This window comes from Macaca nemestrina, chromosome 7, assembly GCF_043159975.1.
Source record: "Macaca nemestrina isolate mMacNem1 chromosome 7, mMacNem.hap1, whole genome shotgun sequence".
In the NCBI taxonomy this organism is placed as follows: domain Eukaryota; kingdom Metazoa; phylum Chordata; class Mammalia; order Primates; family Cercopithecidae; genus Macaca; species Macaca nemestrina.
The window spans coordinates 168,496,475-168,516,650 of record NC_092131.1 but is presented as its reverse complement, the minus strand read 5'-3'; the positions used below and the strand labels follow the sequence as shown (position 1 = coordinate 168,516,650).

The 20,176-nt window shown below is 43.1% G+C and overlaps 1 protein-coding gene across 26 annotated transcripts in view; it reads left to right on the top strand.

The window, feature by feature from the left end:
* Positions 1–20,176, top strand: part of LOC105463656 (ryanodine receptor 3) — a 561,838-nt gene that overhangs the window by 445,941 nt on the left and 95,721 nt on the right. For all 26 annotated transcript variants that reach the window (XR_011606198.1, XR_011606199.1, XM_071067152.1 and 23 more), the window contains exons 58-64: positions 3,029–3,144; positions 4,285–4,352; positions 5,356–5,477; positions 15,026–15,075; positions 15,480–15,540; positions 18,324–18,562; positions 19,932–20,013. Coding sequence is in view for 24 of the 26 variants with exons in the window: in XM_071067152.1 (XP_070923253.1) it covers positions 3,029–3,144; positions 4,285–4,352; positions 5,356–5,477; positions 15,026–15,075; positions 15,480–15,540; positions 18,324–18,562; positions 19,932–20,013 (738 nt within the window). In the remaining 2 variants the exon portion in view is untranslated. The remainder of the gene's footprint in view (positions 1–3,028; positions 3,145–4,284; positions 4,353–5,355; positions 5,478–15,025; positions 15,076–15,479; positions 15,541–18,323; positions 18,563–19,931; positions 20,014–20,176) is intronic.

Here is a 20,176-nt window from a genome sequence, read left to right as displayed (position 1 = left end):
CATTTTCTCAATATCAATTCTTCCTATTCATGAGCATGGAATGTTTTTCCATTTGCTTGTGTCCTCTCTTATTTTGTTGAGCAGTGATTTGTAGTTCTCCTTGAAGAGGTCCTTCACATCCCTTGTAAGTTTTATTCCTAGGTATTTTACTCTCTTTGTAGCAATTGTGAATAGGAATTCACTCGTGATTTGGCTCTCTGTTTGTCTGTTATTGGTGTATAGGAATGCTTGTGATTTTTGCAAATTGATTTTTTATCCTGAGGCTTTGCTGAAGTTATCAACTTAAGGAGATTTTTGGGCTGAGTCGATGGGGTTTCTAAATATACAATCATGTCATCTGCAAACAGAGATAAATTGACTTCCTCTTTTCCTAATTGAATACCCTTTATTTCTTTCTCTGACCTGATTGCCCTGGCCAGAATTTCCAGTAATACATTGAATAAGAGTGGTGAGAGATGGCATCCTTGTCTTGTGCCTGTTTTCAAAGGGAATGCTTCGCGTTTTTGCCCATTGGCTGTGGGTTTGTCATACATAGCTCTCATTTGATATCTTATTTGATATTGGCTGTGGGTTTGTCATAAATAGCTCTTATTATTTTGAGATACGTTCCATCAATACCTAGTTTATTGAGAGTTTTTAGCATGAAGGGTGATGAATTTTATTGAAGGCCTTTTCTGCGTCTATTGAGATAATCATGTGGTTTTGTCGTTGGTTCTGTTATGTGGAGGATTACGTAGTACCCTAGATATTTTTAAGATATCCTCCCTTATCTTTGACAGTTGTCTCACCCATACCTAATTCAAAAATTACATATTTGGAAGCTTGCAATTGCAGGTCTTTACAAAATATGCATCTTAGTTTTTATAGAATCAGCAGTTCTCTTCATACTTTTATTTTGTTTTATATGATATCTTATTAAATTACATAGTAATAATAGCAAGCATAACTGGCATAAACAGTCTTGGAACGAAGAGAATTGATTCTTATGAAGATACAACTTTACTGGAGAGATTGAATGCATCATGACGTCCTAAGATGTTTTATCTCAAACTTACATAAGTCAAAATCATCTAGATGAATGTTTTATATAGGATGGCGTTGGCTGCTCAAGTCTTAAAGTCAGACTGTTTTCTGCCTGGTCTAATGGTGCTGGTGGGCTGTGCTATGTAGGATTATGCTTACTGAGTTCTTTGTCAAATGAAAAGCCAGTGTTTTTATTCCGATATAGCCATTCTTCCTAAAAGAAACATTTGCTGAGCAAGCTGCTGTTTCTTCTAGTTTCCTACAGAATGTTTGCCATTGAATGGCAAAAATAAAAATAAAAATCTATACAAAACAATTCTATTGTATCTCATATGAAAAAATATAACAAGACATATTTGCCATGTTGTCGAGCAGGGAAGGTCAGGCAGCAGGAGATAGCCTCCGGGGAAGCATTCGAGATAGACTCCCGTCGTCATTTTAATGCTGTTCTTAACACCAAGATGAATCTGTGATGTGATTTGCTGATAAATAGCTCGCTCACAGAAATGAAAAATTCCCATTTACTGTAATGATAAAGGAAGTCAAGGAAATAGGAGGAAATCAAGAAGAAAGATAATTGAATTCAGCAAACATATCCGAACCAGTTGTCTACCACGTGCCAGACCCTGTGGTAGGAATTTGGATGCACAGGTGATCAAGCGAGGTCCCTGTAGCCAAGGAGAAATCCTGGCTTCCCCGCTCTCCTGCTCAGACCCGTTCTGTCTTCGGCTTCCCCATCACTCCACGGCAAACCATTCTTCTACCTTCTCAAGCAAACAACCTTGACTCCTCTTTTTCTCCCAATCTACATCCAATCCTTCAGGAAATCCTGCCAGTTTTACCTTTAAAATATACCCAGAGGCTGGGCGTGGTGGCTCACGCCCATAATCCCAGCACTTTGGGAGGCCGAGGCAAGTGGATCACCTGAGGTCAGGAGTTCAAGACCAGCCTGGCCAAGATGGTGAAACACCGTCTCTACTAAAAATACAAAAAATTAGCCAGGCATGATGGCACATGCCTGTAATCTCAGCTACTCGGGAGGCTGAGGCAGATAATTGCTTGAACCCGGGAGACGGAGGTTGCAGTGAGCCGAGATCATGTCACTGCACTCCAGCCTGGGCGACATAGTGAGACTGCGTCTCAAAAATAAAATACCCAGAATTTGACCACTTCTCACCCACTTCATGCTGTCCTCATCCTCCTGCCTGTGTTCTCTGCTTCTGTACTTGCCTCACCACGATGGTCAATTTTAAACACAGCAACCAGAGTGATCCTGTTATGATGCAAGTCGTATCATGTCACTTCTCTATTCACAACTTCTAATAGCTTCCCTTCTCACTCAGAGCAAAAGCAAAATTCTAAGGATGGCCTATAGGGACGTACGTGATTGTCCCCACTTCCTACCCCATACCCCTCTAACCTTCAACACAACATGCGTTCTCCTGCCTCAGGACCTTTGCACCATCTCTTCGCCCCGCCTTGAGAACTCTTTCTCCAGATGTCCATATGGCTCACCTCCTCATCTTCTTCAAGCCTTTAATGCAGCATCAGTCTCCAAGTGAGACCAAGCCTGACTACCCTATTTAACACTTCAGTCCGTAAACCCTCACTCCCCCAGTTCTGGACTTTTTCATTCTGCTTTAATTTTTCTTTTACTCACAAAATGTGTTAACTTCTAAGATTCCATCTAATTTGTATTTTGTTTTTGTCTGTTTACAGCTAGCATGTAAATTCTTTCCATAAAAGCAGAGATTTTTTGCTTTCCCCTCAGACATCCCCAGCTCAGTACTCATTGTATGCATGATAAAGGTCTTTCTGAAAAATCTGTGCTCACACAGGCAGGTTCCAAGTGACAGGGGAAATCAGTCAAATGATGAGTCATGTCACTACGCCAGAATAACCACTAGCATTTGGAAATTAAATTTAACACTGGTAGGACTGGTGGTGCACCTGAGTGACATGGTTGTGTCTGTTACTTCCTGGGGTCTGTCCATGTCCAATGCAGGGGTATGAAGGATATGGAGCTCGATGCCTCCTCCATGGAAAAGAGGTTTGCCTATAAGTTCTTGAAGAAGATCCTGAAATACGTTGATTCGGCACAAGAATTTATTGCCCATTTAGGTAAGTATCATTATGAAATATCCCAAAAGAATTCAGTATTCTTTTATCAAGAAATAATCCTTTCAGACTGTAACTTTTTATGATTGATTTAGATGCATGATTTTAGGGGGAAAACAGTGGCTGAGATTTTCCCCCCACTTTAAAAAAAATCAATCCAGCCGGGCGCAGTGGCTCACACCTGTAATCCCAGCACTTTGGGAGGCCGAGGCGGGAGGATCACGAGGTCAAAAGATGGAGACCGTCCTGGCCAACATAGTGAAACCCCATCTCTACTAAAAATACAAAAAAATTAGCTGAGCGTGGTGGTGTGTGCCTGTAGTCGCAGCTACTCGGGAGGCTGAGGCAGGAGAATCACTTGAACCCAGGAGGCAAAGGTTGCAGTGAGCCAAGATCGCGCCACTGCACTCCAGCCTGGTGACAGAGTAAGATTCTATCTCAAAAAAAAAAAAAAAAGAAAGAAAAAAAAAACTCCTTAGTTTTTTTAGTGGAGTGATTGAACCTTTTGTCATTTTTTCACTCAACTTATCCTATTTTAAGTTTCCTGTTGTCTTGCTTTATGACTGTGGACATATGACTCAACCTCTCTGAAGCTGCTCTCTTTTTTTTTTTTTTTTTTTTCCTGAGATGGAGTTTTGCTCTTGTTGCCCAGACTGGAGTGCAGTGGCACAGTCTCGGCTCACAGCAACTTCTGCCTCCCGGGTGCAAGCAATTCTTCTGCCTCAGCCTCCCAAGTAGCTGGGATTACAGGTGCCTGCCACCACACCTGCCTGGCTAATTTTTGTATTTTTAGTAGAGATGGGGTTTTACCATGTTGTCCAGGCTGGTGTCGAACTCCTGACCTTAAGTGGTCCACCTGCTTCAGCCTCCCAAAGTGTTGGGATTACAGGTGTGAGCCATCACACCCAGGCTTGAAGCTGCTTTCTGATTGTTAAAGTAGACAAAAGGGTAGTGAAACAGCTTAAAGAATTGACACAAGAAATAACTAACCAGCACAGTTGTAAAGTACGTTGTAAAATATATTTTGTGAAATCAGATAGCCTTTTTTAATAGCCTTTAGGAAAGCGGCTCTGTTTCTAAAATGTTGTGACCGATTTGTACTTTGTAACTCTGGCCAACTCTGTGTTACCTGTGTCTTTGTAGAAGCCATTGTCAGCAGTGGGAAAACTGAAAAGTCTCCTCATGACCAGGAGATCAAATTCTTTGCCAAAGTAAGTGGCCCTGCACTTAATCAAGTTACTTTCTTCTTAGGATCTCTACTATTTAGGAAACAGGTTAAGCGGATCCAATGAAGATATCTAAAACTCCAGTGGCTTCAGTGAGGTGCATGTATATTTCTCTGTTGTTTGACAGTCCCAAGGGAGGCTGGCAGTCCAAAGAGGTATGCAGCCTACCTAGCCCCACACCATCACCCAGGAATCCAGGTTCTTCCTGTCTTGGCTACTCCACCATCTCCAGAAGTGTGGCCTGTGTGCGTGGTTCAACAGGCTCACCTGCACGGCATCTGTGGGAAAGGGAAAAGGAGAAGGGAAGGCAAGCTGTTGCTTTTTAAAAGTTCTATCCCAATGGCTAGAACTTGTCATCTCTCACCTTACTGACCCCTCGAATGCCAAGGAAAAGTTCAGGGACCAGGAAAAGGCACAGGACCTGTTTAAGTTCCATTCGAGCTTCATCTAGCTGCAAGGGAGACTGGGTGATACATTTTCTACCTGGGTGGCTCTATACCCAGCTAAAACACGGTGGGATTCTGTTGCCAAAAGGAAGAAGGGGAGAATGAATTTGGGTGCTAGTTAGCAGTCTCTTCCATACAGCCCTACTCAGAGGACTAAAGGCACAGAAGGGCTGGAGTTGCCTTGCTCTGAGAAGCAGACAGAATGCTTGAGGCTAGTGGCACTAAGCCATGCCTCTTGGATGTAGTGCTCAATAAGCCCTATCTGAGTGCACCTGTCCCATAGGACTCCTCTGCAAATGCGCACACATTTCTTTGGGCCCTTAGTCCATGACTGTCTCCTTTTACATACCCCCAAGGACTCTGGTTTGAGGCATAGAAAAGGAAAATGTGATGGAAACTGGGACCAAAGGGGTAGAATTTCCTGGAAATCACAGGACGAGGGTTCAGAGGCTTTTCACTCGCTGAAAATAAACACTTTTAAAGGAACCAAATGAAGAGTTATGGATAGCTTCCTAGAAGTTGATTTGTGGTGGGTTTTCCAGGTTCTCCTCCCGCTGGTTGACCAGTACTTCACCAATCATCGCCTCTACTTCTTGTCATCCCCTCTGAAGCCCCTTAGCAGCAGCGGATACGCCTCTCATAAGGAGAAAGAAATGGTGGCCAGGTGAGTCTCCAAGATACAGAGAAGGTTATGGTGCTGATTACAATTTACTTAAAATGCCAGGTTCCTGTGGACTACAAAGTGAGTCTGTTGGAGAAATGAAACAGGCTGATGTCTTGGTTTGTCATCTTGGTTTTGAAAGAAACTATATTCATACAAATCTGAATTATTTCAGCAACTACATGAGGTATATTATGTGGGAATACCTGTGGGGCTTGGGAAAGATTTATATACTTAAATCAACATTGGGACAGAGTTTAAGATGGCCGAATAGGAACAGCTCTGGTCTGCAGCTCCCAGTGAGACCAGCACAGAAGGAGAGTGATTTCTGCTTTTCCAACTGAGGTACCCAGTTCATTTCATTGGGACTGGTTAGACAGTGGGTGCAGCCCACATAAGGCAAGCCGAAGCAGGGTGGGGCGTCGCCTCACCCAGGAAGTGCATGGGTCGGGGAACTCCCTCCCCTAGCCAAGGGGAAGCCATGAGGGACTGTGCCATGACGAACAGTGCATTTCGGCCCAGATACTACGCTTTTCCCATGGTCTTTGCAACCTGCAGACCAGGAGATTCCCTCAGGTGCCTATATCACCAGGGCCCTGGGTTTCAAGCACAAAACTAGGCAGTCATTTGGGCAGACACCCAGCTGGCTGCAGTTTTTTTTTCATACCCCAGTGGTGCCTGGAATGCTGATGAGACAGAACTGTTCACTCCCCTGGAAAGGGGGTGAAGCCAGAAAGCCAAGTGGACTTGCTCAGCGGATCCCATACCCACGGAACCCAACAAGCTAAGATCCACTGGCTTGAAATTCTTGCTGCCAGCACAACAGTCTGAAGTCGACCTGGGACACTCGAGCTTGACTGGGGGAGAGGCGTCCACCATTACTGAGACTTGAGTAGGCCGTTTTCCCCTCACAGTGTAAACAAAGCCACCAGGAAGTTCTAACTGGGTGCGGAACACACCACAGCAGGGCAAAGCTGCTGTAGCCAGACTGCCTTTCTAGATTTCTCCTCTCTGGGCAGGGCATCACTGAAAGAAAGGCAGCAACCCCAATCAGGGGTTTATAGATAAAACTCCCACATCCCTGGGACAGAGCACCTGGGGGAAGGGGCAGCTGTGGGTGCAGCCTCAGCAGACTTAAAAGTTCCTGCCTGCTGGCTCTGAACATAGCAGAGGATCTCCCAGCACAGCACTCGAGCTCTGCTAAGGGACAGACTGCCTCCTCAAGTGTGTCCCTGAGCCTCGTGCCCCGTGATGGGAGACACTTCCCAGCAGGGGTCAACAGATACCTCATAGAGGAGAGCTCCAGCTGGCATCCATCAGGTGCCCCTATGGGACAAAGCTTCCAGAGGAAGGAGCAGGCCGCAATATTTGCTGTTCTGCAGCCTCTGCTGGTGATACCCAGGCAAACAGAGTCTGGAGTGAACCTCCAGCAAACTCCAGCAGACCTGCAGCAGAGAGGCCTGACTGTTAGAAGGAAAACTAACAAATAGAAAGCAATAGCATCAACATCAACAAAAAGGACATCCATTCATAAGCTCCATCCAAAGGTCACCAACATCAAAGACCAAAGGTAGATAAATCCACGAAGATGAGGAAAAACCAGCACAGAAAAAGCTGAAAATCCCAGAAACCAGAATGCCTCTTCTCCTCCAAAGGATCACAACCCCTCACGAGCAAGTGAACAAAATTGGACAGAGAATGAGTTTGACAAATTGACAGAAGTAGGCTTCAGAGGATGGGTAATAACAAACTCCTCCAGCCTGAAGGAGTATGTTCTAACCCAATGCAAGGAAGCTAAGAACTTGATAAAAAGAGGAATTGCTAACTAGAATAACCAGTTTAGAGAAGAACATAAATGACCTGATGGAGCTGAAAATCACAGCACGAGAACTCAGTGAAGCATACACAAGTATCAATATCTGAATCAATCAAGCCGAAGAAAGGATATCAGAGATTGAAGATCAACTGAATGAAATAAAGCATAAAGACAGGATTGGAGAAAAAAAAAAGAATGAAAAGGAATGAACAAGGCCTCCAAGAAATATGGGACTATGTGAAAAGACCAAATCTACGTTTGATTGGTGTACCTGAAAGTGACAGGGAGAATGGAACCAAGTTGGAAAACACTCTTCAGGATATCATTCAGAACTTCCGCAACCTAGCAAGAAAGGCCAACATTCAAATTCAGGAAATACAGAGAACACCACAAAGATCCTCCTCAAGAAGAGCAACCCAAGACACATAATCATCAGATTCACCAAGGTTGAAATGAAGGAAAAAATGTTAAGGACAGCCAGAGAGAAAGGTTGGGTTACCCACAAAGGGAAGCCCATCAGACTAATAGCAGATCTCTCTGCAGAAACTGTACAAGCCAGAAGAGGGTGGTGCCAATATTCAACATTCTTAAAAGAATTTTCAACCCAGAATTTCATATCCAGCCAAACTAAGCTTCATAACTAAAGGAGAAATAAAATCTTTCACAGACAAGCAAATGCTGAGGTATTTTGTCACCACCAGGCCTGCCTTACAAGAGCTCCTGAAGGAAGCACTAAACATGGAAAGGAAAAACCAGTACCAGCCACTGCAAAAACATACCAAAATATAAAGACCATAGACACCATGAAGAAACTGCATCAACTGATGGGCAAAATAACCAGCTAGCATCATAATGACAGGATCAAATTTACACATAACAATATTAACCTTAAATGTAAATGGGCTAAATGGCCCAATTAAAAGACACAGACTGGCAAATCGGATAAAGAGTCAAGACCCATCAGTGTGCTGTACTCAGGAGACCCATCTCACATGCAAAGACATACATAGGCTCACAATAAAGGGATGGAGGAATATTTACCAAGCAAATGGAAAGCAAAAAAAAGCAGGGATTGCAATCCTAGTCTCTGATAAAACAGACTTTAAACCAACAAAGATAAAAAAAACAAAAAGTGCATTACATAATGGTAAACAGATCAATGCAACATGAAGAGCTGACTATCTTGAATGCATATGCATTCAGATTCATAAAGTAAGTTCTTAGAGACCTACAAAGAGACTTAGACTTCCACACAATAATAGTGGGAGACTTTAACACCCCACTGTCAATATTAGACCAAGAAGACAGAAAATTAACAAGAATATTCAGGACATGAACTAAGCTCTGGATCAAGTGGACTTAATAGACATCTACAGAATGCTCTGTTTGCAGGTAACACGATCCTATACTTAGGAAATGCCATCGACTCAGCCCAAAACCTCCTTAAGCTTGTGAGTAACTTCAGCAAAGTCTCAGGATACAAAATCAATGTGAAAAAATTAAAAGCATTCTTATACACCAATAATAGACAAACAAAGAGCCAAATCATGGGTGAACTCCCATTCACAATTGCATTTATTCTCACAAAGAGAACAAAAGACCAAGGAATACAACTTACAAGGGATGTGAAGGACTTCTTCAAGGAGAACTACAAACCACTGCCCAAGAAAATAAAAGAGGACACAAATGAGTGGAAAAAGATTTCATGCTCATGGATAGGAAGAATCAGTATCGTGAAGATGGCCATACTGCCCAAAGTAATTTATATATTCAATGCTATTCCCATCAAGCTCCCATTGTCTTCACAGAATTAGAAAAAACTACTTTAAACCTCATATGGAACCAAAAAACAGCCCGTATAGCCAAGACAGTCCTAAGCCAAAAGAACAAAGCTGGAGCCATCAAGCTACCTAACTTCAAACCAGTTTGAGACCAGCCTGGCCAACAGGATAAAACCCCGTCTCTACTAAAAATACAAGGCTACAGTAGCAAAAACAGCATGGTACTGGTACCAAAACAGATATATAGACCAAAGGAACAGAACGGAGACTTCAGAAATAACGCCACACATCTACAACCGTCTGATCTTTGACAAACCTGACAAAAACAAGCAATGGGGAAAGGATTCCCTATTTAATAAATGGTGTTGAGAAAACTGGCTACCCATATGCAGAAAACTAAAAGTGGACCCCTTCCTTACACCTTATGCAGAAATTAACTCAAGATAGATTAAAGACTTAAACATAAGACTTAAAACCATAAAAACCCTAGAAGAAAACCTAGGCAATACCATTCAGGACATAGGCATGGGCAAAGACTTCATGAGTAAAACACCGAAAACAATGGCTACAATAGCCAAAATTGGCAAATGGGGTCTAAACTAAAGAGCTTCTCCACAGCAAAAGAAACTATCATCAGAGTGAACAGGCAGCCTACAGAATGGGAGAACATTTTTGCAATCTATCCATCTGACAAAGGGCTAATATCCAGAATCTACAAGGAACTTAAACAAATTTACAAGAAAAAAACAACCCCATCAAAAAGGGGGTGAAGGATATGAACAGACACTTTTCAAAAGAATGCATTTATGCAGCCAACAAACATATGAAAAAAGCTCATCATCACTGATCATTAGAGGAATGGAAATCAAAGCCACAATGAGATACCATCTCATACCAGTTAGAATGGCAATAATTAAAACGTCAGGAAGCCAGGCACGGTGGCTCATGCCTGTAATCCCAGCACTTTGGGGAGGCCAAGGCAGGCAGATCACGAGGTCAGGATGTTGAGACTATCCTGGCCAACATGATAAAACCCCATCTCTACTAAAGATACAAAAAATTAGCCAGGCATGGTGGCACATGCCTATAATCTCAGCTACTTGGGAGACTGAGGCAGGAAAATCGCTTGAACCTAGGAGGTGGAGGTTGCAGTGAGCCAAGATCGCACCATTGCACTCCAGCCTGAGTGACAGAGCGAGACTCCGTCAAAAAAATAAAAATAAAAAAGAGGAAACAACAGATGCTGGAGAGGATGTGGAAAAGTAAGAATGCTTTTACACTGTTGGTGGGAGTGTAAATTAGTTCAACCATTGTGGAAGACAGCGTGGTGATTTCTTAAGGATCTAGAACCAGAAATACCATTTGACCTAGCAATCCCATTACTGGGTATATACCCAAAGGATTATAATCATTCTACTATAAAGACACATGCACACGTACGTTTATTGAGGCACTGTTCACAATAGCGAAGACTTGGAACAAACCAAAATGTCCATCAATGATAGACTAGATAAAGAAGATGTGGCACATACACACCATGGAATACTATGCAGCCATAAAAAGAATGAGTTCATGTTCTTTGCAGAGACATGGATGAAGCTGGAAACCATCATTCTCAGCAAACTGTCACAAGATCAGAAAACCAAACACCACATGTTCTCACTCATAAGTGGGAGTTGAACAATGAGAACACATGGACACAGGGAGGGGAACATCACAAACCGGGGCCTGTCGTGGGGTGGGAGGCAAGTGGAGGGATAGCATTAGGAGAAATACCTAATGTAGATGACAGGCTGATGGGTGCAGCAAACCACCATGGCACGTGTATACCTATGTAACAAACCTGTACATTCTGCACATGTATCCCAGAACTTAAAGGATAATTTAAAAAAAACAAAAACAAAAAAACAACAGCTGTCCTGAGACAACATTGAGAAGAAGGCAAAGATCATTCTGAAGCTTGGGAAAAGTGGACACATAACATTGAGAATAAACAGCTGGACATTGCTTTCAATCCCATGCTTATCGAACTCTATAAGATTAAAACTTTTAAAAAGACTCAGATCGCCTGGGCACAGTGGCTCATGCCTGTAATCCCAGCACTTTGGGAGGCCAAGGCAGGTGGATCACAAGGTCAGGAGTTTGAGACCAGCCTGACCAACATGGTGAAACCCCGTCTATACTAAAAAATACACAAATTAGCCTGGCGTGGTGCCACATGCCTGTAATCCCAGCTGATCAGGAGTCTAAGGCAGGAGAATTGCTTGAACCTGGGAGACAGAGGTTGCAGCGAGCCAAGATCATGCCACCGCACTCCAGCCTGGGTGACAGAGCGAGACTTTGTCTCAAAAAAAAAAAAAAAAAAAAAAAATCGTACAAGTCCTGGTATGGGTGAGATGAAATTTGCAGTCTAAAGCAACATAATTCAGTTTAAATTCCTAATAGGAAAAAAAAATTTTTCATCAAAAGCACCAGCCTTGCTACTCATTCCACTAGGCTAACATGTAGATACATTAACAGAAATAAGAAAAGAGGGCAGCTGTCATGATTGGGCTAAAAGATAGATTCTACTATGCCTCAGGTTCTCTCTGTATTTTATTAAAGAAAGACAGGAATGGACTAGACTTTTAAGTAGCAAAAAGCTAAGACCCTAACGAAAATAGTTAGGAGGCCAGACGCAGTGGCTCATGCCTGTAATCCCAGCACTTTGGGAGGCCAAGGCAGGCGGATCACCTGAGGTCAGGAGTTTGAGACCAACCTGGCCAACATGATAAAACCCCGTCTCTACTAAAAATACAAAAATTAGCCAGGCATGATGGCACACATCTCTAATCCCAGCTACTCAGGAGGCTGAGGCAGGAGAATCACTTGAACCCGGGAGGTGGAGGTTGCAGTGAGCCAAGATGGCACCACCGTGCTCCAGCCTTGCCAGTGGAGTGAGACTCCATCTCAAAAAAAAAAAAAAAAGAAAGAAAGAAAAAGAAAATAGTCTAAAGATGCTTTCCCTGGCATCCAGTGAACAGTGTACATTATAGGGCCCAGCCTTTAAATATCACCATCTCGGGGAGGATAATCAACTTCGAGATTTAGCTAACTTTTATGAAACACTTAGCATAACTGAACATTGAGTACAGTTTTTCATGTAAGAGTTATTGCCCATTTGTATAAAACTCATTGTGAAACGTCACGATGTTTGAAATGCTGAGACCTGCCTGTGTAGTATGATCTCCATTTTCCAGATGAAGAAATTGAAGTTCAGTTGCGTTCACTCCACTGTCCAAAGTGACTCTTCTAAGTTAGGACAAGAATAAAAATGCATTCCTGGCCGGGCGCTGTGGCTCATGCTTGTAATCCCGGCATCTGGGGAGGCTGAGGCGGGTGGATCACTTGAGGTCAGGAGTTTGAGACTAGCCTGGCCAACGTGGCAAAACCCCATCTCTACTAAAAATACAAAAAAATTAGCTGGGTGTGGTGGCGTGCACCTCTAGTCCCAGCTACTCTGGAGGCTGAGGCAGGAGAATCGCTTGAACCCAGGAGGCAGAGGTTGCAGTGAGCCGAGATGGCGCCATTGTACTGCAGCCTGGCCAACAGATGAGTCTCCATCTCAAAAAAAAGAAAAAAAAGAAAAAACCAGTCCTCTCTATCACATCAAGTATGATTTATTCTACACCATAATTACTTACTCTAAGACAGGAGAAGCCCCATGCTGTCAACACAACATACTCTTAAAATCAGGTGCTGACCGAAGATGACCTCCTAAACATTTGCAGGATGCAGCAGTGTTTCTTGTAAGAAGCTAGGGAAACAGTGGGTAAAGTGAGATATTCAGATAATCCAACAGAGGGCAGGTGTGTCTGTTTACCTGTTTTTCTTAAATTATTAATTCATGGAAATGTAACATTTGTTCAACCAGGCACCATTTGTCACGGCTGGAATACAACCTGGAGCTGATCAGCCTTGCAAATAGCTCTGAAATCCGTCAGTGGGCTTTCTGCCCTCCCACAGAATCAGTCGTGTTTGCACTGAATGTGTCTGCATTGCCAGACTCCTCTTTGCAGCCTTCGTCCTTGCCCCACCTCCTCTGCATCTGCAGCCCTTTGCCCATGGGTCTCAGACTCTCCCTGAGATTCCTTTCACTCATTGTCTTCAAACTCTGAGATGGAGGAGGGGCTCTTGGCTAAGGACAGTGCTTCCAGTTAAATCCCGGGCTCCATAGGCAACAAGCAGTAGCCTTTGGAAATTTCAGATCCAGGCCTTGGCATGCCTGAGAAAGCACTTCTGACAATGAGGTTAGCCTTGTTAGTATCAAAATCAAACAACTCAAATATCTGCCTTTGTTAGAAAAACATTGTTTTGTGTTTATACAGAACATGTGTCCACTTTGAAGCATTTTCACCAGATATAACTGAGTTTACCTGCCCCTTATTCTGAAACTCAAGTCCTATGATGACTCTCGACAGTGAGAAAGTTAGCACACAGAACAGTTAAGGGGCTTCCCCAAAACAGCCCAGCTAATCACAGAGCTGCAGAGCCCACATTCCACAGGGTTAGCCCCTTGCCCCAGCTCCATGAGTTTGTATCAAACAAACTCTGAAAAAAACACCACGTCTCTGAAACAAACACCATGGGAAAAGCAAAAGAGCAGCCCATATTTAATTTCACCCTAGATGGCTGCCAAATTTCTGGTAACTTATCGTGCGTTCTCTTAAGCTATAGGCCAGGGCTTCCCAACACTTTTCCACTGCAAAACCAAGTAACTAGCCGTGGGAACTTTTGTTGTGATTTTCCGGTAGGCAGCCCAGACAGACTCAGGGCATTTATTGAAAACCAGAGGTGAGCAGGTTTTCATCCCCATCAACTCTCAGGATGCATTCCTTCCCCATTTGAGTTGTCCTGTGGAGCTTCTTACCCCATTCTTACCCTGAATGGGGTAAGAAGCTCCGCGACAAGTTATGAATCAGAAACTGGGAACGTGTCACCAGGGGACCCCATGGCCTAGACAGGTGGCTTTTCTCTCTTTCTCTTTTTTCCCTCGTTCTATTCCACTGCTTTCTGAAGCAACTGCAAAGTTCTTGTCGAGCCATGCCAGTGGCAGCAATGTCAGTTCTGAGCAATCTTCCCAAGAGCTTCAGCAACAGAGGTCAAAGGATGGCCACAGTGCCCCTAGAAGAGGTCCATTAGCAGCATGTTCAGAAACAGTGACGGGCTCCTTTCTAACATCACGAGGCCCTCGTTAGGCACTGTGGAAAGTCAAACAATGAGGCACAGCTGAAACTTCAGCGGTTCCACGTGCAAAATATGGGTGAAAGCATGAAGGAGAGTCAAAAACCACAAAAATATACAGCATGGCTTTCCTAGTTTCCAAGGGCCCAGTTAGAACAGTGACCTGGTCAGGCCTGGAGACTAACTGGAGATGACAGAGAATATACAGTTCTTAAAATGTTTTTGTTTAACACAATCTCACCTTGTACCTGAACCGTTAACACTTTCCAATCCCAACTTTCTGCCAACCTCCCAACTAAAACTTCACACCCTCAATGGAAGGCTACAAAATGGTTTGCAACCCATTGCAACAAGGGGAACATCATGCCTTTTTCCAGAGTCTTCATTTATCCCTGAATGTCATACAAATAAACGTTTCAATACATGGTTCTCTATAGCAAAGGATACTTTGCACTGTGTCACTGCAAAATACTATAAATGTTTCAGAGGGATTGTGTTTAATAAAGATGGAGCTGCCTGCAAGGTACTTTTCATGATTCTCCAAGGCAGTGTGAGCCACACATGTTCCTGAGTGTGGACCAGAGGATTCTTTGCTAGGAACGTAGTGCATCTTCCTAGAATGCCACTCTGTGCCCTCTGTTTCACAGTGTAAGGGACATTGGGGTGGGGGATACAAAGCATGAGTCCTTTCATCTCTGTGACTTTCTGAATTGTTTTCTTTTCTGCTTCAGCCTGTTCTGCAAACTTGCTGCCCTTGTTAGACACAGAATTTCCCTCTTTGGTAAGTGAAGTGTTGCTAAAGGCACCGCTCCTCCCTGTAATCATCCTGAACTTGTACTTTGCCTTTATTTGTGTCTTCCTCAGACCACCCAGGCCTTGGGACTAAGGTGTCACCTAAATTTGCCATAGAAAATTGATCTGAAGCATGATAAATGACCTCTTTACCCTTTTAACTGCTCAGATTTTCCACACCAGTAAAAATTTTCATCTCTGCCTCTGACATCCATCATAAAGCAAAGGCTGTGTCAGGCTAGAAATGAATGCATTGTCTCTGAGCACAGGCCTAGCACTTTATGTGTTGGTAGTTAATGATGCTGGGCTGTGGTTTGTGCATGTGGAGAAGACTGCATTTGAAAGACAGGCTGAGTGGTTGGGGGGAATCACAGACGATATTTTTTATTCTAGGTAGTGATTCTACTACAATGGTGAGCTGTCTTCACATCTTAGCTCAGACACTTGACACAAGGTAAGTCTGCCCAGTTTTTCCCAATAGTTTCTCATGACTTCCTCTCTGACCCTGTCATCTCACTAATTTTACTGAAGAGAAGACAGATCACTGCTGCCAGGGTTTGGGAAGAGAGAGGAGACAAGGCAAAGACCTTAGAAGTTAGCACTCTCTTTTTCACAGTTCACATAACGAGAGTCACTGCCATGGCAGAGACGGAATGCTAAGGCCTGATCAGTTCTTGTCTTTCCTTCCTAAGAAGTTCATCTTTCAGAAGATAAAATATATAATGTGGCATAGCCCACTGGTGGGTGGTGAATCTACAAATGTTATGGGAAAGATGAACAACAGCCCTCTGAATTCAAAATGGCCAAGGAAGGAAATGCACAGAGATCTGACTTCCAAAGAATCAGAGACAAAGACGATCCCATGGCCTAGGAATTTGGGAAGAAGTGTTAAAAAAAAAAAAAATACATAAGTTCTGGTAATAACACAAATGATGAGACTGAAAAAGAGAGATGCAGGCCTGGCGTGGTGGCTCATGCCTGTAATCCCAGCACTTTGGGAGGCTGAGGCAGGCAGATCACTTGAGCTCAACAGTTGAAGACCAGCCTGAGCAACATGGTGAAACATCTTATCTACAGAAAATACGAAAATTAGCTAGGCATGGTGGTGCATGCCTGTAGTCCCAGCTACTTGGGTGGCTGAGGTGGGAGGATGGCTTGAGTCCAGGAGGTGTAGGTTGCAGTGAGCTGAGATAGCGCCACTACACTCCAGCCTAGATGACAGAGCCAGACCCTGTCTGGAAAAAAAAAAAAAAAAAGCAGCAGTGGAAAGAACTAACAAGGAGCTTTCTTTAACGTGTCTGTTAAGAAGGGTCCTTGTCAGAGTCGGACACCATAGTTTCTGCCTGTAATCGAAGCTATTCAGGAGGCTAAAGTGGAAGGATTGCTTGAACCTAGGAGTTCAAGACCAGCCTGAAGAATGTAGCGAGACCTAAGTAAGGAAGGAAGGGAGGAAGGGAGGGAGGGAGGGAGGGGAAAAGAAAGAAACGTTTTTATCAAAGTTGGGAGGAGGACACACCTCCTAAGACCCTATGCAAAAGAGGTTACCAGCCCAAAGGAGTGGGACACTAAAAGAGTGTCCCAAAGATGAAAATCCTTGATGAATTGAGAATGGCTATGAAAAAGGGGGGGAGTAAGGACTATTAAAGGGATGAGAAATCTTTAAGAAACTTGGGAAAAGTCTTGAGAGAGTCCAGTGTTTGTTTGTTTGTTTGTTTGTTTTGTTTTAAATGACGATCAGTTGCAGGTTGGTGTATTGAGTAATTATTCCTAACAAAACTTGGGACTAGAAAGTTAGGAAGGGCCAGATGCAGTGGCACATGCCTGTAATCCCAGCACTTTGAGAGGCAGAGGTGGGGGGATCGCTTTAGGCCAGGAGTTAAAGACCAGTCTGGGCAACATAGACCCCCATCTCTACAAAAAATTTTAAAAATTAGCCAGACATGGTGGCACATGCCTGTGATCCCAGCTACTCGGGAGGCTGAGGTGAGAGGATCGCTGAGCATGGGAGTCTCCCATGAGAGGTCACTGCACTCCAGCCTGTGCAACAGAGTGAGACCCCATCTCAAAAAAAAAAGTTAGGAAGACAGCTCATGAATACTTATAGGACAAGAACAAGCCTCACTGACTTAATTTCTTTGTTTTTATTGTCTTGGATGAATTGAATGATTATCAGGAGAATGATGTAGATAAAAAGCATCTGTCTTTGAACCAAGTCTTTCATAATCTTCTGAATAAGATACAGAAATATAAAACTTATAGATGACTTGTAAGCTTTGTTCCAATTCTAAGTTTTATGAAATACTGTAGTTTTGATGGAAGATGTCAAATGTCCAGAGCTGATCATCATCCCTGTAGATCACATTTCAATGTTTTGTTTTGTATTTTCCAGAAGTGTGATTAAGCTGTTTACTTTAAAAGGGCTAGGTGTCTCTTTTCTCTTTCCTCATCCAATCTAGGACATTTCCTGCAAACTAACAGAAGTCTAAACTTCTGTTGACTTATTTCTTTGCTCTTTTTCTCTAAGAGGTCTCGCATCAGAAGAGTTTATGTTTCTAGCTAGCCTTTATAAAAGTTATTTAGCCAGGCTGGGTGCAGTGGCTTATGCCTGTAATCCCAGCACTTTGGGAGGCCAAGCCGGGTGGATCACCAGGTCAAGAGATGGAGACCTTCCTGGCCAACATGGTGAAACCCCGTCTCTACTAAAAACACAAAAATTAGCCGGGTGCGGTGGCGGGCGCCTGTAATGCCAGCTACTCGGGAGGCTGAGGCGGAACAATTACTGGAGCCCGGGAGGTGGAGGTTGCAGTGAGCCAAGATCACACCACTGCACTCCAGCATGGTGACAGGGTAAAACTCGATGTCTCAAAAAAAAAAAAAAAAAAAAAAAAAAAAAAAAAGTTGTTTATCCCACAACTTTTCTTAAAGCTCATTTCCCTGTTCTTTTAACTTTAGCCAGTTGCATCTTACTATAGATAATAGCAGGTGGCTTCATTCTAGATTGTTCTCTGCATTTCCTAAAGAGGTGAGCAGTATTTTCCTCAGATTGTCCAGTGGCTAGCCCCTCTGGGATTGATTCAGGTTTCTTCGTGGATGTTAACTGCTATCTCCCTTTCTCCTGACACAGTGTCATTGAGTGACAGGAGTGGCAAATGTCTGCCCAGGTGGCGCTGCCAGCCAGTTTCAAGAAGAGGGTTGGCCAAAAGTGCAGCTCTAGATTTGAACACTGTTTGCTTGCAGGACTGTCATGAAGTCGGGCTCCGAGCTGGTGAAGGCTGGGCTACGAGCATTCTTTGAAAATGGTGCGGAAGACTTGGAGAAGACCTCAGAAAACCTGAAACTTGGGAAGTTCACCCATTCCCGGACGCAGATTCAAGGCGTTTCTCAGAATGTTAACTACACTACAGTGGCCCTGCTCCCCATCCTGACGTCCATCTTTGAGCACGTCGCTCAGCATCAGTTTGGAATGGATCTACTCTGTGAGTTCTACTGGTATTTGCCATGGATTTATGTGTGCGTGGCCCCAGATAGGAGGTGCAGGGCCCATTCACTTATGTTGACTTTGAGGGCAGAGCAGAGAGAGAATTATTGCAAGACTTTTCCTTCTTAGATTTAAAAAAAAAAAAAAATGGGGGAAAGTAGTAATAGACTCTTGGAATGGAAAGAAATTCCCTAACTTGAATATATAATATTTATCTTTTTCCACTTTTGTTCTGGACCAGAATTTCCCATCTGCTAGTCTAGCTCTCAGCTATTGTACTCTCGCTTCATTTGAAAGGTTATCTGAGTAATACAGTGGGAGATAGATTTGCTCCTGGGTTTTTGAGACATCATTTTTCTTATTAAGAAGCCTTAATTTATTCATTGGATACCAGGAGCAAAGGAAAATTGCTAACATTTCATTATCTGAGCTTTCAGAAGACTAAAGTTGGTTGGTTTTATTTTAGTTTGCATTAACACCATGTTTAGTGCCACCATTTCCAGCCCCCTGTGCAGATAATCTGCCACCAAACTTCAGCTTTACACTTTAAATGTTGGGACATGATTTAATTTGACCAGTTGTTGATAGCTAGGACTATGTCTTTTATATCCTTGAACAACTGAAAATCAATAATTTCTGTTGTGTGGGGGCTGGGAGAACATCTAAACTCATTATTTTGTGTCATAGAAATGATGCAATTCCTTAGCTGGAAAATAAAACATTAAATTATTTCTGAAAGTAGTCCCAGCCTTGGTATGAGCTCCAGACATGGCTAGGGATGTTTAGCCTGCAGATTCACAAGCAAAACATGCCCATCCCCTAGGAAACATGATACAAATCATGCTATTGAATTGCCTTTTGCCGAACACCCAGCAGAGAACTTGGGATAGGCAGACATGAGGGATTTTGCTCTGTCTCTAAGGAAAGTCTAGCAGTTTGACGTATCTTCCTGGGAAATGAGCAAAAGGCTCATTCAAGCTTCAGATTTTTTGCATTCTTCCTTCCCAAGGAAGGAAATATTGCACTGGATAAAATTTGGCTAAAATGTCTGTCTCTGTTGGAAACAAACCAAATCGCATTATGGAAGGACCCATTGGTCAAGTGATTCCTTTCCCTGTGAAGCAATGTGGTCTTCATGGTAAGCCCCACAGAGGAACTGGGATTGCTCAGTGGAGGATTTTTCCTATCTTTTTTTTTTTTCCCAGTCCAGCAATTAGCAAACTGGCATCTGGGTAGAAAAGGGATATGTTTGTTGAGAGAGAGAGGTTTTACTCTTGACTGATGCTCATGCATTTTTTTTTCCTCTTCATGGATCCTTTCTGTGTTCAGGATTGGTGCAAATCAATGACATTTCTTCTTTGTTTCAGTGGGTGATGTGCAGATTTCCTGCTACCACATACTGTGCAGCCTCTACTCCCTTGGGACAGGAAAGAACATTTATGTTGAAAGGTAATTAGTGAACGAAGAGGCTAACACTTTCAGGCGTAGCAAAATGTTACTTACAGTTTTTTAAACACTTAATGATATCATTTCAATGCAGCAAAACCAAAATGCTCACTGTTATAGAGTGGTGGTTTTGAGATTCTTACGGCAATATAAAGAAGTGCAATGA